Below are 15,584 nucleotides of genomic sequence, written 5' to 3'. Positions count from 1 at the left end.
TCATTGTCATTAGTGTGTGTTCCATGCCCTGAGGAAAAGGGAAGAGAGACCATTATCACGAGTGGGCACTTCACACCAGTGCTCATCTGTCTTCATTTTATGACTTCCATCAATTATCTCGTTTACAGACAGAAATTAGAAATCCACTTTGTAGACGAAAGAGCTGGAAAGTATATAGAAAATTATCTAAAGGAATCACCAAGAAAAGGATTGAGCTGACACTTAAACCAGGTGCTGGTCTCCAAAACCCAATGCTACCTTCTGGCTTCTTTGTATCTGATCTCTTCTATTTCAATAGGAGAGTCAGTCTTCCTGCCCTTCTCAGTTAGCCCAGAGCCCATTTCCTTCTTCATCTTCTAAGACTATTTGACATTACTTTTCTCTTGTCCCTAAAATTACATTTAAAATATCCTGTTATCTTTCAAGGCACACAGATAATCATAAACCAGAAGCTGGACAGGAACTTATTTCTGTTGCTTTGTGTGTGTGTGTGAATGAAGTGGTTATTTAACAAGTATCTAGCTTATTTTGTTTATTGATAAAAATAAGACCTCTAGCTCATTTTTAATGATTTGCTGGAGTAATAAAACTAACACACCTGATAATGAAAACAGTACGTTGCATGTTTTAAGTTGCTGTTACTATTCTTATTACAATGACTACAAAGATGGTAAGTCTTGTCTTTGACAAAACGTGTTAAACATTTGGTTTCTCATTTTACTGTCAGTAGATTCTCAGGAACTACCTCAGCATTTATTCTTGTGCTGGGGCCTTAAGACGTTCTCACACAAAGCAAAAGTGGCTTGAGCCTTTGCTCACTTTCATCTGAGTCCTGACTGTCTTTATTGGCCCCAATTGCTCTTGTTAATTTCTAGACAATAAAATGTTCTTTGTTGTTTAGACTGTGTCTGAAGGACCCAGATATAGAGTGCCATAGCAAGGAGGGTGGAGGAGGATGAGAAAAAAGAGAACAGCTAGAAACATAAAGTTCTTATGGAAATATGTCCTCACTCCAACCCAAAAATCTTCCAGGTTTCTTGTACTCTGACTTTTGAAAATGTGTTAAAATACTAATAATTAAAAAATTTGCTCATGGAATGCTGTCTCTTATCAGCTGGATTTCTGTGCAAGAACATACCCATACAACTAGTATTTACAATTCTTATTAAACATAGTGATGACAGTACTACATTTTAATAATACTTTCATTTATAAAAGTAGACGCAGAGAATATGGTGATACACTCCCCTAGTCTGCTCACCCAGTCAAATCTTTTATTTTGTATGAATCTAACCATTGTTTGGTATATTTAGCTATTTTTAAAAATTCATAAAAACAATATATTTCATTTATTGTTTAGAGAAAATACATTATAAGAGGTAGTTAAAGTGTTATAAATGAACAGTTGCCCAGCTTTTCATTGCTTCATTCATTTATCTTATCATGTTATCCAAACTCAAGTGAATAAATCATTTATTTCTGTGTACATTATTCCAAAATGATCTGAACTCTAATATTTCATATTGTCCTGGTAATTTACTATACACTTTCCATTTTTATTTTTTGCCAAATACTGTACACTATCATAATAAAATGTTCACTTTCCCCCAACATCATATTTTTATAAGTTATTTGGGAATTTCATATAATGTCCTCCAATCGTGTCTTCTTCCCATTCCTCTCAGGCTCACTCTCTTACCCTTGGGCTATCCCCAACCCCTATCATCAACACCAGTTTTTGTTGCCCATGTGCTCACTAGAGCAGGACAAAATTTCCAGTGGCCAGCCCCTTGTCCACTCTCACCCTCCAAGAAGCAATCAACTGTGAAACTTCAGTATCTTTATCATAGTTTTAAAGGACTCCCTTCAATAGCTTCATGTCTGACCTCTTTCTGTATTTTGTGTGTATGTGGGAGGGGGAGTGGCTGTGCTAGTGAAGGTTGTCACAGGAGCCCTTCAATGCCTCTCATTCTCAGTTATGACTCTGCAGCCATCAATACCATGGCAAAAGAAGGATCCTTGCCATATAGTGGCAGCATGGACATCATGGTTTTCTGTGGCAGCATAGATCAAGGACATCAAAATGTTCTCTTATAATTGGATCAAATGACAATCAAACTTACTGGGTTTTAAATGTAAGGTAATTTGTACATTAATTTCTTTCCTTGAAAGATGCATTGACAAACATTTTCTACTTTGTAGAGGAAACTTTAAAGTATATTCTTAAAATATCTTTGTTGTAGAAAAGTGATGTCAAAATCTATTACTTCATCAAGCAGTCACCTTATCAGAGTGTATATTAGTGCTTCTGAATGTCTAGTTATTTTGAGATTACTCAATAATGTAAAATTAAATTATAATAGCCTGTAATGTTTTAAAGACAGTTTGTTTAAGTTTTGGGGTATATTATCAACCCACTCAGATAGTTTTATAGCATACAGATATTTTCTTTAAAGTTTATGAATAGTTCTCAATAATAAATACAGACCTACCTGACAGGACATTGTTTTTAGAAGAGGTGTTAAGTGACAAGGAAGAGCATAGGAGAAAAAATATGAAAAGAGTCACCATGTCTATATTTCAGTCTTCAAAGATGACGAGAAGATGTACTGGTAAGGGCTATTATAATCTGAGGTATTTGTTCTGTGCTTTAGAAATTTTGTCATGCAACTAAAAGAGAAACCTTCAGGATGTCATATTTCAATGCCAAATGAGTAAACAACTGTTTAAATGGAAACACAATATTTTTGGTATTTGTATAAACTTATGCTTTTGAGTGAATACCTTTAATAAATGGAAATGTTTAGTATAGCCATTAGTAGTACACTTCTTCATATAGATACCAAGTTTTTTTCTTATTCTATATAGTAATTACTAGATGATAATTTCACTCACTTAACTCAAACCAAATACAATTAAATAACTTCAATAGACTTGTCATTATGTTCAAAGTACCTTAAAAATGAAAATATCCAGTGAGTTTGCTCATAGTAAGTAGATTAAAAAAAATTCAAATGAGATACATAGATTAGCCATGGTCCAGGTTTGATAGGAATGTATGGAAAAGTGTACAAAGACTAAGGGCTAAATTGATGTGTGCTTATATTTGGCAATAGCTTGAATCATTGCGTGAATAATTTGATGATAAAAAATGTCACTGTCTTTTGGAATCTTGGGAAGCACCCACCCTAGCAATATAAATTCCTTTAAAAATGTCAACTAAAGTAGAAGAGCTGTTTATATTTGAAACAAGTTTGTCTTTTGAAAGTTTAAACTTTTCTGGATTTAGCTATCAACAAGATAAACAAACCATTAAGAAACAGGCTACACAAGCAACATGGATTTAAAATGCTTTTACTGGTGTCTAATTCTTAACGAAACTTACAAAGAGAAGAGGGTTGTGTTAAACCTTCAAAATTATCTTGTGATGGCTTGAACATATTTATGAGGATTTTTGTTTATGTTCTATATAAATAAACATTATATCTATTCATGTCATGTAAAGATCAAAAGAAATAAGATACATTTTGTTCTATGAAAATAATAGTGACAATTAAATATAATAGGGTGCAGTTGACAAACTCAAAATGAACCTAAGACTTTTATCTTTATTTCTAGTTTTATATTTTTTTAAATATATATCTTTGCCTTTAATCACATGTGCTTGCCTGACATACAGCATTTCTTGGCTATGAATTAGTCCTTGAATAAATACAGATTTCATACTTGAAAGGTTTTTTTATAGTAGCCATGCTGCTAACTAGTGAGGCTAAGCTGGTTATCACGGCCACATTTTCCAACATTACAGATAGATGAGCAGAACAGAAATTGTCATTTGAACTTAGTTGTTGCACAGAGGGGTTAAACAAAGAAGTCCATATCTTTCTGCCACTCCTCTGTGGAACTCAGAATTCTAGCTGACACATGGTGACCAGTCCGCCTACAAAACTTTTGACCCCAAATGATTTCTGGTTAAAAGAAATGCAGGGATAAGATGGATCAGAAACTGAAGGAATGGCCAACCAGTGACCAGGATCCCTCAACTTGGGATTCATCCCATGAGCAGGCATCCATCTCTGACACTATTAGTGATGCTGTGTGCTTGCAGACCAAAGAGCATACATTGGCTGGTATGAGACTTCAGGCACATATGTAGCAGAAGGTTCCATTGTCTCGTCTCAATTCGAGAGGATGTGCCTAATCTTGCAGATACTTGATTCTCCAGGATGGGAAGATACAGGAGGGGGACACCCTCTCAGAGATGAAGGTGGGAGAATGGGGAGAGGAATCCTATGAGAGAGGACCAAGAGGGGTGTTGAATTTGGGATGTAAATAAATACATCAATTTAAATAAAACTAGAGAAAATATTCTGGCAGAACATAATTTGAATGTCCATTAGTACAGCCTCCACTGAGAGGAGACAAATGAGGTCAGTATTAAGTATTGGAGTTGAATGAAATAAACAGAAGAAAAATATCCAACAAGAAGGCAGAAGAAACAGTGACCCACTCATTAGATTCTGTTTTATCTTATTTAATTTAATTTAATTTAATTATTATTCCTTAGAAGCCTGCTTGTTTTCTAATGAGAGGCAGAAAGGAAGTGAATTCCTATGGGAGAAAGGGTGTGGGGAGAAACTTGGAGGAGGAGATGAAGAGGAAAGTATAATTGGAGATATATTATGTGAGGGGAAAAATATTTTTCTAATAAAAGGAAAAGAAAAAAAGGGTGGAAACTAAGGGGTGTGTGGAGGAAGTAACGAAAAATACCGGACATAGAATTATATATGCCAGAAATAACAATGAGGCTGAAGCCCAGAGGACAGTAATTCAAACTTAGAAATTAGGACACCATTTTGACTTAAATAAGTGATAGTTTGTTTGTTTGTTTGTTTGTTTGTTTTGTTGAATGAACACTTGTGCTCCATTCATTTGGAATTCTTGTCTTCTGGCAAAAAAAAAAAAGAATAAAAATTTTCATTGTTCCTTCTTAGTTGTATTTCTTCTACCTAGAGGTGCTTTTCTTTCTAGGAAAATCCAACTGATAGTTCAAGTCATGTCACATCTCTGAAACGCTCCTGAACTCTCGTCAAACCTTAGTTCCTCCCTTCCTTCTGAGTGACAGCATTTACGCTGGAACCTTTTTTTTGGCACTTAGCACATTCCAACGTGTTCTATTCAGCAATGATTTGCCGAACTCTAGCTTTACTTGGCATCATACAAGGCACCAGCAAGAAAACCAACTGGACAACAAACCCTGTTAGGCATGGTGGTGCATGTGTGAGCACTCAGGAGGTAAGTCGGGATGATTAGACTCAAAATCATCCTTTTGGTTATAGAGTGCGTTCAAGGCCAGCCTGAGCTACAAGTGACCATGTCACAAACAAAAACAAAGCTCTTGACTTCAAGGAAATATCAGTCTAGAAAGAGAATATGTACATAGCAGGTACATTACATCACTGTGATAAGTGCAGCAGGCAAAGTATAAGCAGGGCAAGGCTATTTGTAAGAGAAAAGGATTATCACACATGGTGATGATAACTCCCGTCACAGTTCATTTCATTATGAGCTTCAGCTTAGCAGCACAACCACTCACAAGTTCACAGTCATGATCGATCTGTCCATAAGACTTGAGTGGATAGAAGCCTAGTTTTGAGCGACAAAGTAACTAGAAGATATACTTTATTTTCTTTTTAATCATTTTGTTGGTTTGAGGTAGGGTTCCATTAGTTAGCTCAGGTGGACTTCCCACCCACAATCCTCTTGCTTGGTCCACCTTTTGGAATTGCAGTCTGGTGCTGTCACATCTGGCTCCCAGTATCATAGCTTAAAAATCATCTCTCTTGTATTGGTTTATACTGTATTTATTTATTTATAAATATTAGTATTTATTTATACTGTAGCCTGTGTCTGTGCACTTGGGTGTTTGAAATGAAGAAATAATGTTTTTCTTTGGTTAGGTTGATCAGGAAAATTGACCAGCTATAAGAAAACCCATTTCTGCGTCACCCTTCTCTCCTTCACTCTGAGTTTGTCTTTATCTATTACTGTACAAATGTGTGATTCTTGAATTAACTAGTATAGAAAAAATTTTAAAATAAAACTAATATGATTTGCATACATTTGAAAATAATGTTTTCTTCTTTAAGGAAAGATATACTGTAAACATTAACATTGACCTTAAATAATTATTACCAAGTTAAAATTAAAAGCATTGGATTCTTTAGCATCAGACCAGTTTGTAACTATCATGTTGTTATATGTGTTAAGACGTGTTTGTCAAATATGTCTTTGAAACCCCAAACCCTGACAGACTTTCATTTAATTAAAATATTAATTCATAAGAGAAAGATTTGAAAACATTACACTAATAAATCCATGTTAAAATAATGCTTGCCCATGAGCTTCAGGGAAGGTCTCTGGATGCCAGTCATCTGGAATCTATATTGATCTTGAATTATGATGTTTCACATCATAATGCATTGACTAAAGACTTTGATCCCTGTGTTTTCTTTCCAGGTATGATATAAAGAGAACAACATTTAATTTAAAGGGCATAAAAATTCACATCATCACTATAAATATAGAACACAGTTTACAGAATACTACAAGGAAGAAATTTGTTAGCTAATTATGTAGCTCCCTGACTGGTTCTTGAAGGTTTTGAGGCTTATGTTCCTCAATACCATATGATACAGGGAACAGTAAAGACATCTGAATTCAAATATTTTGAAGAAATGTGTATTTAGCACAACTAATACATGCTAAAAAGAAATAATTTACAGCAGCAATATCATTACATTTTTCTCTCCAGTTCTCTAGTTCCCATCTGAAATGCAATGATAAATACAGATATGGAACATTTTACGACCTGGCAAAAAGCATGCTCGTGGAGGGGCACAGCCTCTCTGCCCTTAAGTAGTACATAAACCACCGCATCACTTGTATGGGAAACCTTGCACTTGAGGATGATGGTGAACAAACCGGAATGGAGCATCTATAGATGCTTGTATTTTACGACGTTCTTTCTACTCTTTTCAAAATTATTTACACCTCTTTGTCTAATGTGTAGGTAGCAAAAATATTAAACACACACCATTATAAATCACTAAATTATACATGAAAGAAGCAATAAGTGTGCATCTGCATGCATTTACACTTTACATTTGCAATCAGCGGGGGCCTGCTCTCTTCACTGTGATGTGTCGTTTTCAACTTGAGATCATTGTAAGACTGCAGTGGTCATTTGCTTAAGGTCACATGCATCTCGCACGCAGGTCTTACCTGTGATGATACATGCATATGCCAAAGTCCAGCTAAATTACTTAGTAAATGAGACATTTATTCTTCTTCGTGCAAACTGTCCTCTCTCAATATGCAATGACAGGTTATAACTGTCATAAAAGAAATTTATTTATTTATTTATTTATTTATTTATTTATTTGCAAGTTAGATCTTTGAAAACTTAGACATGGTAACTGAATGAGACATGTCAATATATTTGTTTGTTTGTAACACTTTTAATGGAAACCTAAGCCATTTTCTATTGCTATTTCATAGTGCTAAACAAAATGCATTCAGAGTTTGAAAGGCATTCATAAAGTTATCATACAACCTTCATTCCATTAGGTCTTTTATTGTTAAGAGCTAGAAAGAAACGGGAGAGTTATGTAATTGCAAATATACTTGTATCAGCTGCAAATTTAGAATGAAACATAACATCAAATGTGTGGACAGTTAAGACCCTACTAAATGAGAGAAAGGCTTATTTGGAGCATCACTCTGTCTCTGACTTAATCCTGACATTACTGTCTATTCAGAGTATGATCTTCAAATAATTCATCAATTCAGCTTGCCTTTCAGTATTTCCAAAAGCAACACCATGCTAGTCAAGGAGCCTAAAATCAGATGCAGAATGATTTTAGGCTTTTATTTGAAAGACATGTCAACAAATTGTTTATTTAAATAATCATTAAAACTGAAACACAAACTTCCATCTGTGAAATATTTCAGTGGAGAGGGAATAACAATTGGTGTAGCCAAGGTGAGAAGTTAATGCTGAGTTAATTAGAATTAGGAGACAATTAAAGTTAAAATATCAATGTCATTTCATTAATTAGCAAGAAGATATTTACTTCGAATTTTTGTGCATGCTGAAGGATTTGAAGGAGGAATTCCTGAAATGAGGCATGTAGCACCAATGTACTGTTCTATAATGTAGAAATTATTAAGCATTTTGAACTCAGTGATTCTTAGGATATCATCTCCAACCATTAAAGGGTATATATTCTGAAATATTTTGTGTTATACATTACTCATAAAACAGAAAATCTTTGCACTTTCTAAGTGAAGTGTGTTGATCTGGTGATAGTTTATAAATTCACTCTTATTGAGATAAAAATACTTGATAAGTCGTTCATACAAATAATTGTATCATACCGGGTGGATTAAAATTTAGCTGATTTACAATGAAATGGTTGCAAAATGTGTCATTTTGTTGTTAGAATGTGTTTTGAATGTCACTGATCTCTATTTCAGAAATCATTAAATGACTGAAAATAGAATCTTTAGTGGGATGTGGAACCATGAGAGAGTCCTATGCCTCACACATCATGCAAATATTCAAATCAAGTAAAGAACGTTTTATTAGCACTCCGTTAAGACAATGTTCTTTTTGTGAGACACACAGCTCTTTTATTTTTGCTCTTGATCCTTCAGGATGCCTCTAATGACTGTTTTCTTCTCTTTTGTGATGTCTTAATTTTTGGTTGGCTAAAAACATTATGTATGTGAGAGTTAACTTAGGTAATACCTTTACAAGTCAGGGCGATAACCTCCTATCTGTTTGGTTTCTTCGAAGGGGAAGAACATAATTCTTGGTGTCACTAAGTAATAGTTAATAGTGAGTATGGATCTAAAGTGATACACTGCCTCTTACAGAACTAAAAACACAACGTGAACAAAGCAGCAGACAGTTGGAATTATTAAACAAACGATATAGCGTGGTAAGTGCAAGACAAAAGCTACTCTAGCTTAGAAAACAGCTAATCTTTACTGCATATTTGCCATGGTACATTTAAATTATAGCTTTAATAAAATACATCTTTAGATCAAAGCTGAAGGGAGAAATCAGTAGTAGATCAGTGTACTCCATTACTCTTCTGGATGATGGCTGGTTTATGTTTTTATATCTCCACAGACTATTTCACTCAGTTTTGTTCTCCTCATCTTACTCCTCCAGTACATACAAACACGAGTGCTGGTAGACAAAACATCCTTGAATCCAATCACGGTTTGGAATATTCATCTGCTTACTAAATCCATGCAGTTTATTTTCAACTCTCACTTCAATAAAATGGCTTTGCTGATGCAGTTTTTCTCCTTTTGATGGCAGTACGGCAAATGACATTTTTTTTATTTCTCAGGCAAAGAAGAAAGCAAAATGAACTCTCAGAGGAAACCCTAAGTCAGCGGCGCTACGTGAACATCTCTACGCTCACCTGTGATCTCTGTCAGGCGTTGGTAGTCTGAAGAAAGCCTGCTGGGAAAGTTCCTCACGGACTTAAATTGGTGGAACTCGGTTGAACTTCCCACCATTGTAAACATCCACATAATGCCATGAAATGTTCATGTGTATTGCATTTTTTCCAGTTATTATCTAAGCAAGTTTACACTTGTTTGAGGTTTTGGGAGGTGGCGCAGCTCAGACACTTCTGGGTGCCCTCTCAAACTCGTGGGTCCTCCTGTTTCTACCTTTCTTGCTCTCCTGCATGTGCTTCCACTTGTTGCTGTTCCCTTGAGAGTGCCCCGGCCTTTGTCGGCGTTGCTTTCGGTCCCTTTTCCACACTTGTTCACAGAACTCATCCATTGTGTTCAGGTTGGGGTGGTTGATGAGCTGCATGAAGTCTCTGTACCAGACCTTCTGGCTGGGCGTCATGCTGCTCGACGTTTCTTTGGTCTTAGAGCCATCTCCATCGTCATCTTTATGAAGAAGTTCTTCCAAATGTTCTGTGTCGATGACTTCTAGGGTCACCTTAAGTAGAGTTTGCATGAATCCGTGCTCCACGGCGTGACACAGGTAATTGCCTGAATCCTTCTTCTGCAGGCTACGAAGCAGGAGTCCTTGTTCTGTCCTGATGATATGATCACCCACTCTGATCTATTAGGATAAGACAGAGGAAGGCATGTGGATTTAATAGAAAGGCAAGTTCTTCTGGTTAGAAGAACTTAGATATCAGTTGAGGTAGGTTTTAGAAATTAATATTTTTAAGTTAAAATCAAAAAGTCTACGTTTGAACAAGAGCTATAGCGTCTCCCTGTTGTTTTTTCAGATCCATTTAAAAATTTCTACAATATCGCTGTTTTTATAGAATATCTTATAATCATTAAAAATATTCAACATAACTGGAGGGAAGACTGAAGGTACACTTGAATTTGAAAGTAAATGTATAAATATGACATGAAGTCAGTATTAGAGAATGAAATGGGAAATAGATGAACATCAAGCTAGAAAACAATGTATTATAATTAATTTATAATATAATTTGTAAAGAACAAAATAACATGTCAGCATTTGAGCAAAAAGAAGAAAACAATTTATATTTTTAAGTTTAGTGAATTATTTATCAATTCATAAGGTCCTACATGTAACAATATCAGGGTATGCTCTGGGATATATATAGAAATATATTATTTCTTTGAATGGGGTTTATAATAGAAAACTCAGAAAGTATAACCTATCAATGTATGAAACAAGTTTACATTTTTACAATATAATTCTACAGTTTAAAATCTACATTTCAAAAAACAGTAACAACAAAAACAGCAACAAAAAACAAACCAAACAACAAAAACTAACTAGGACTGCTTTTACTTTTATATTCACATTGCATTTGTAAACTTATCTGTACTCAATGATTTTGACAAGTGAATGAAACAATTTGGTTACCTTTATTTAATACTTATAAGTAATTAAAATGTTGGATTTTCTCTGATTTTTTTTTTTTTTAGTCTAAGTTGTTACAATTTTCAAGGGAATATATTGAGGAGAGAGATCTTGAGGCAGTTTTAATAGTTAATATCAAAAATGATGGTGGGACTCAACTTCTTTACCCTAAATCAAAACTCAATTCTCTTCCAAATTATCATTTGTGGAAGACTAAGGGTTTAAAAGAAATCAGTGAGTAAACACTAAAATTACCAAGGAAAACTTGATTTTTTTTCCTTAATGCACAAACATAGATAATACAAGTGCTTCATAACTAAACCAGGGCAATAAATAATTACTCTAAAATATATGCTCACAGTGCTTTCTGGGCTAGAACTCTTACCAATTTATGCTTGTTTCTCATATCATTTATTGCTTGTATACACACAGCCCACACTGAGTACTTGTCTAAAAAGCTACTGTTTGGTTCAGCAGTGTGTTAGGGTAATCAGTACTTTTCCTTCCTCCAAGTCAATGATACTGGGGTGACAATATGTCTACCAGATAAAAGCAACTCAGTCAACTGAAATCCTGTACCTCCTCTTTTCGATCTTCATTTCGCCTCTGAAATTGCCAGTATACCAAGGCTCTCTGTGACTTCGGACTGCATTCCAAGAATGTACTACTATTTTCTACTCCGTAGATGATTCTCTCTTCAAGGCTGCGCCCATGATGATTATCTAGCGGATGATAAGAAGTTAAACGGGAAAAATGTTAGTTAGTAACTTCCATTTTCTAATGTATTCATTTGGAAAGTCAGATGATAAATGGTTGCCACTTCAAAGTCATTTTTCAAATTGATTGAAGATAGTAAATATGTCGAGGATTACAGACCACAAATACTTGCATCAGCAGATTATTCATTTTGGTTTGGGCTGTATATGCAGAGTTTCGTCTGCAACCAAGTAACACAACATGAGCAGATCTGTACATGTTCACTACAAACAATCTCGAGTCTTTATACTGTGACCCTCGGATGCATGGAGCCCCCCCCCCCCCTTGTTTAACCTACTTTTCTAGAAGTCTGAAATTATGCAGAAAGTAGCGATTTCTGAGAGGTTAGATTGCTGCTTTGTATTTGTTTTTCAACTATAAAATTAAATTTACCTACCAATATTTATTTAGCCCTTTGTAGAAGGTAGAGTTTAGGATGTTTGTACCCCACCAATAAACCCTAAATAATTCACAAGTTTGTCCTGAAGTCCAACTGGTGTGAAATGTTTGGGATGGCTCAGGAGAAACTCATAGTTACAATGCAATATGGTTTCAATTGTTCTTATTTTAAAATGACATACCCTTTGTTATTTTCCAGAGTTAGGCTACGGACCATGGCAGGAGCACATAATAAAACGCAGCAATACAAAAATCTGTTTCCTGATTAAGTTTCTATTATTTTACCCTTTATGTAACCTCCTTCAATGTGGTCACTGAAACACAGTTCAGATCAAAAGCATGACACAGAGAGGCTAGGTAAAACTTAGTGAGAGAACAAAACTCTGTGTTATCTTGTGTAATCCTGTTTCCATTATGACATCCTGAACAATCTGGAACTCATTAAATTAATTTAGAAAATAATAAATATATTTTCACATGCACAGAGAGCTGACAGTGTAGACAGATGAAATTTTTCTGCTTTCGCCTTCAAATTCAGCTAGGATCTTAATTTTAAAAATGTTTTCCCTTCTCCTTGGCTTCTCTTTGACAGCTTTACTCTTGTCTTAATCAACTTAGTACTTTTGTCTGTCATAAGCAATAGGATTTGCTTATGCTAGGTATAAAGCTTTTGAAAACTGTTTCTATTTAAGTCCCTGGTGCAGCCTATGCTTCTCATTGACAACTCTCCCTATGCTGCAATGACTTCTACCACATCACCAAATTAAATGCCTCCCAGCCTCATTGCCTAGTTATCAATTGCCCTAGTTGGGGATGAAAACTCTTCTGATACTGAGACATATCTGTCCCTTCTTATTAAATATCAATACCTTGAAAATAACAAAGAAATGAACAGCAATAATTGATTCTGTATCACATTTTTTTATCTCATATGTCCACACACAATTGCATTTGTGTGCATATGTATATGCAGATACTAACTTCTATTATGAATGGGACAGGCCTTCCCTCCTCTACATGTCTCTGTGCTATATTGTAAGACATCTGTCCCTTGGTAAGAGGAGCATTGAATTGCTATGTGCAACAGAGCTGGAACAATCTGTGGCTCACAACGTACCGTGAATAATGACTGAGGTTTGCCATGGAAGTCAATAGTGTTTATAGTAAATATATTTTTTGTTAATTTCTCAACAGTTTAAACTTGTTGATCAAGAAATCCTTGAACACTTGGAAAGATTTTGTTCATTCTGCCTCAAATTTTTGAATTACACTATATGTGACACCAATTTTGTTTCTAGCCATGTCCTCTGGGATAAATATTCTCATGTTGGTATCTATAATGATGAAGAAGTCATTAGTGGATATGTGATTTTTGTGGATACATAGGTAAGGAGACAAACATGACTTCTTCTTCTGCTGGTATCTATAATAATGAAGGACTTTTTCCATTGAACTCCAAGATACGTGATTTTGCTGACACATAGGGAAGACCAATGTGACTTGAATAATAGAAAAGTTCTTTGCTATATCTATGACTAGAGAGATGGCTCAGCAGTTAAGAGCCCTTGTTATTATTATGGAAAACCCCAGGTTTGGCACCCATATAACAGCTAACATCTGTCTGGTCTGGGAAATCTGGTGCTGTTTTCTAGCCTCTGTGGGTGTTACACATATAGTATACACCTATACACATACAGACAACGTGCTCATGCATACAAAATTTAAAAAATCTAATAGGATCAAAACACAACATATAAAATTCACAAAGGACTAATCAAAATACTTTTAAAAATCATGGTCTGACTTGTCTCATTGCCAATTAAACCAAATATTCCTGATAGTGCTGGAAAACAAATTCAGTTACTCTTTTACAGTAGGAACAAAACCTTCTCAAGTGGCAATAAAAAATTCATCTTAATGACTGATATTTCCTTATCTTTGTAAAACAACTCATCTTATTCTCTTATTCTCTTTTATAGTTAAGTCTCAAACAAAATGATATATGATTTAACAGAGAATTTATTCCTATGTTATAATTTTTTTTAAGAAGAAGAATCGTGCATTCTTAGTGCCCTAGGAAGAAAACAGCCTGCGATTACTTTGGTTCATAGGCTTGGTGCATTTACCTAGTTTGCTTTGATAATTACTGTCACACATACCTTAAGGACTCTTCGTCTATTGAGTTGACCCTTTCTCCCTGTTCTCCAAACAAAAAGAAAGAGAAACATCTTCTAGCTAGTAACCAGTGAAAGCAAATTTTCTGTTCTAATAGCCATAAATCACAAACAGCACACAGATGTCCTACTGCATTTATTTGTTTACAGGTTTTCCTATTTTGTGCTGTTAGATTGATCTTGCTGCGTCAGCCAGAAATACGAAGACTAAATTTCTGTCTAGTTCAGTTGTTTCTGTTAAACTCTCCGTAGTAGGATCTGTGTACCACAATCAGCCTCTAACTTAGGACCAGAACTTTCAAGTAGGTGGCTATACTTCAATACTCAGATACAATGACATTGTCATATTTATATTTACTTCACTTTATTTCTTATAGCTTACTGTGTAAACATTTTGAACATCATGATTAGAAGGCAATAAAACATCCATTATCTGTCTTGATTTTGCTTCCTCAACTACATGCAAAAAATGTTGGACAGCACAGGAAAAAAGACACAATGATCTGCTTCACCCTCCCACTCTTTCCCTCACCATTTCTGACCATCTTTGATCTCCCAAAAATGTATAAACAGAAGAAATATTATTTTCATTGATATCTTCCCACCATACTGGATATTTTGATTACTATCTATTTTTGCACAGACTAGTCATTTGTAACAGCAATATATTGTACTTTTATAGAACACACTGAGGTCACAGTTACTCCATTTGAGTCAAAGGCCTTACTGAATCCTGAAGACTACGGGTCATTTCCTGTAAAATATAAAGTCCTGCATATTTGGGATAAGTCTAATCTGAAATTTAGCTCTGGAACAAACAGCAACTGACCTGAGAGCTGCTGTCCTATAGCATTCAGTGTTAATGGATAATTTATTTTCTCAAAGCTGTGTTGGACAAGGAACCAGGTGGATACTGACAGGGCCCATAGCAGCACTCTGTTTCCGCTCACGGTATTTATGCCACAACATTTTGAGTGTTGAGCATGTTGTGCTGCAGTGGTTTTTGTATGTCCACCTGTGGGAAATGTTATTTTCTGTTTTAGGAATTACTAAGATTCTTTGATAATAACTGCCTAGTAAAGAATGAAGTCTGATTTTCTTTCCTTCCCCACTATCTTAAGGAACATCATTGAGCAAATGTATAATAACACCCATGGCATCTCGGTAAATGTGTTCTTACTACATGGAAGCTTTTTTTCTGAAAGTTTGCCTGTATTTCTTCATTGGCATTTTTTTTTTTACCTTATTTTTGCTCTAGTAAAAGAAAAATGATTATAAACTATCTTCAATGTGTTATAAGGATTCATGCA

At 35.0% G+C, this 15,584-nt stretch overlaps 1 protein-coding gene across 4 annotated transcripts in view; it reads right to left on the bottom strand.

The window, feature by feature from the left end:
- Positions 1–3,338: 3,338 nt before the first annotated feature.
- Positions 3,339–15,584, bottom strand: part of Sema3a (semaphorin 3A) — a 447,300-nt gene continuing 435,054 nt past the window's right edge. For 3 of the 4 annotated variants that reach the window (XM_076913127.1, XM_034519468.2, XM_076913128.1), the window contains 2 exons: positions 11,525–11,667; positions 6,726–10,159 (listed from right to left, as the gene is read on the bottom strand). In XM_076913127.1, coding sequence (XP_076769242.1) covers positions 9,704–10,159; positions 11,525–11,667 — 599 coding nt within the window. In that variant the 3' untranslated portion in view covers positions 6,726–9,703. Of the gene's footprint in view, positions 4,291–6,725; positions 10,160–11,524; positions 11,668–15,584 lie in introns of those variants that run through there. The other variant, XR_013103905.1, reaches the window with a different exon arrangement.

Source organism: Arvicanthis niloticus, chromosome 15, assembly GCF_011762505.2.
Source record: "Arvicanthis niloticus isolate mArvNil1 chromosome 15, mArvNil1.pat.X, whole genome shotgun sequence".
Lineage (NCBI taxonomy): Eukaryota > Metazoa > Chordata > Mammalia > Rodentia > Muridae > Arvicanthis > Arvicanthis niloticus.
This window is presented reverse-complemented; position numbering and strand designations above follow the sequence as displayed.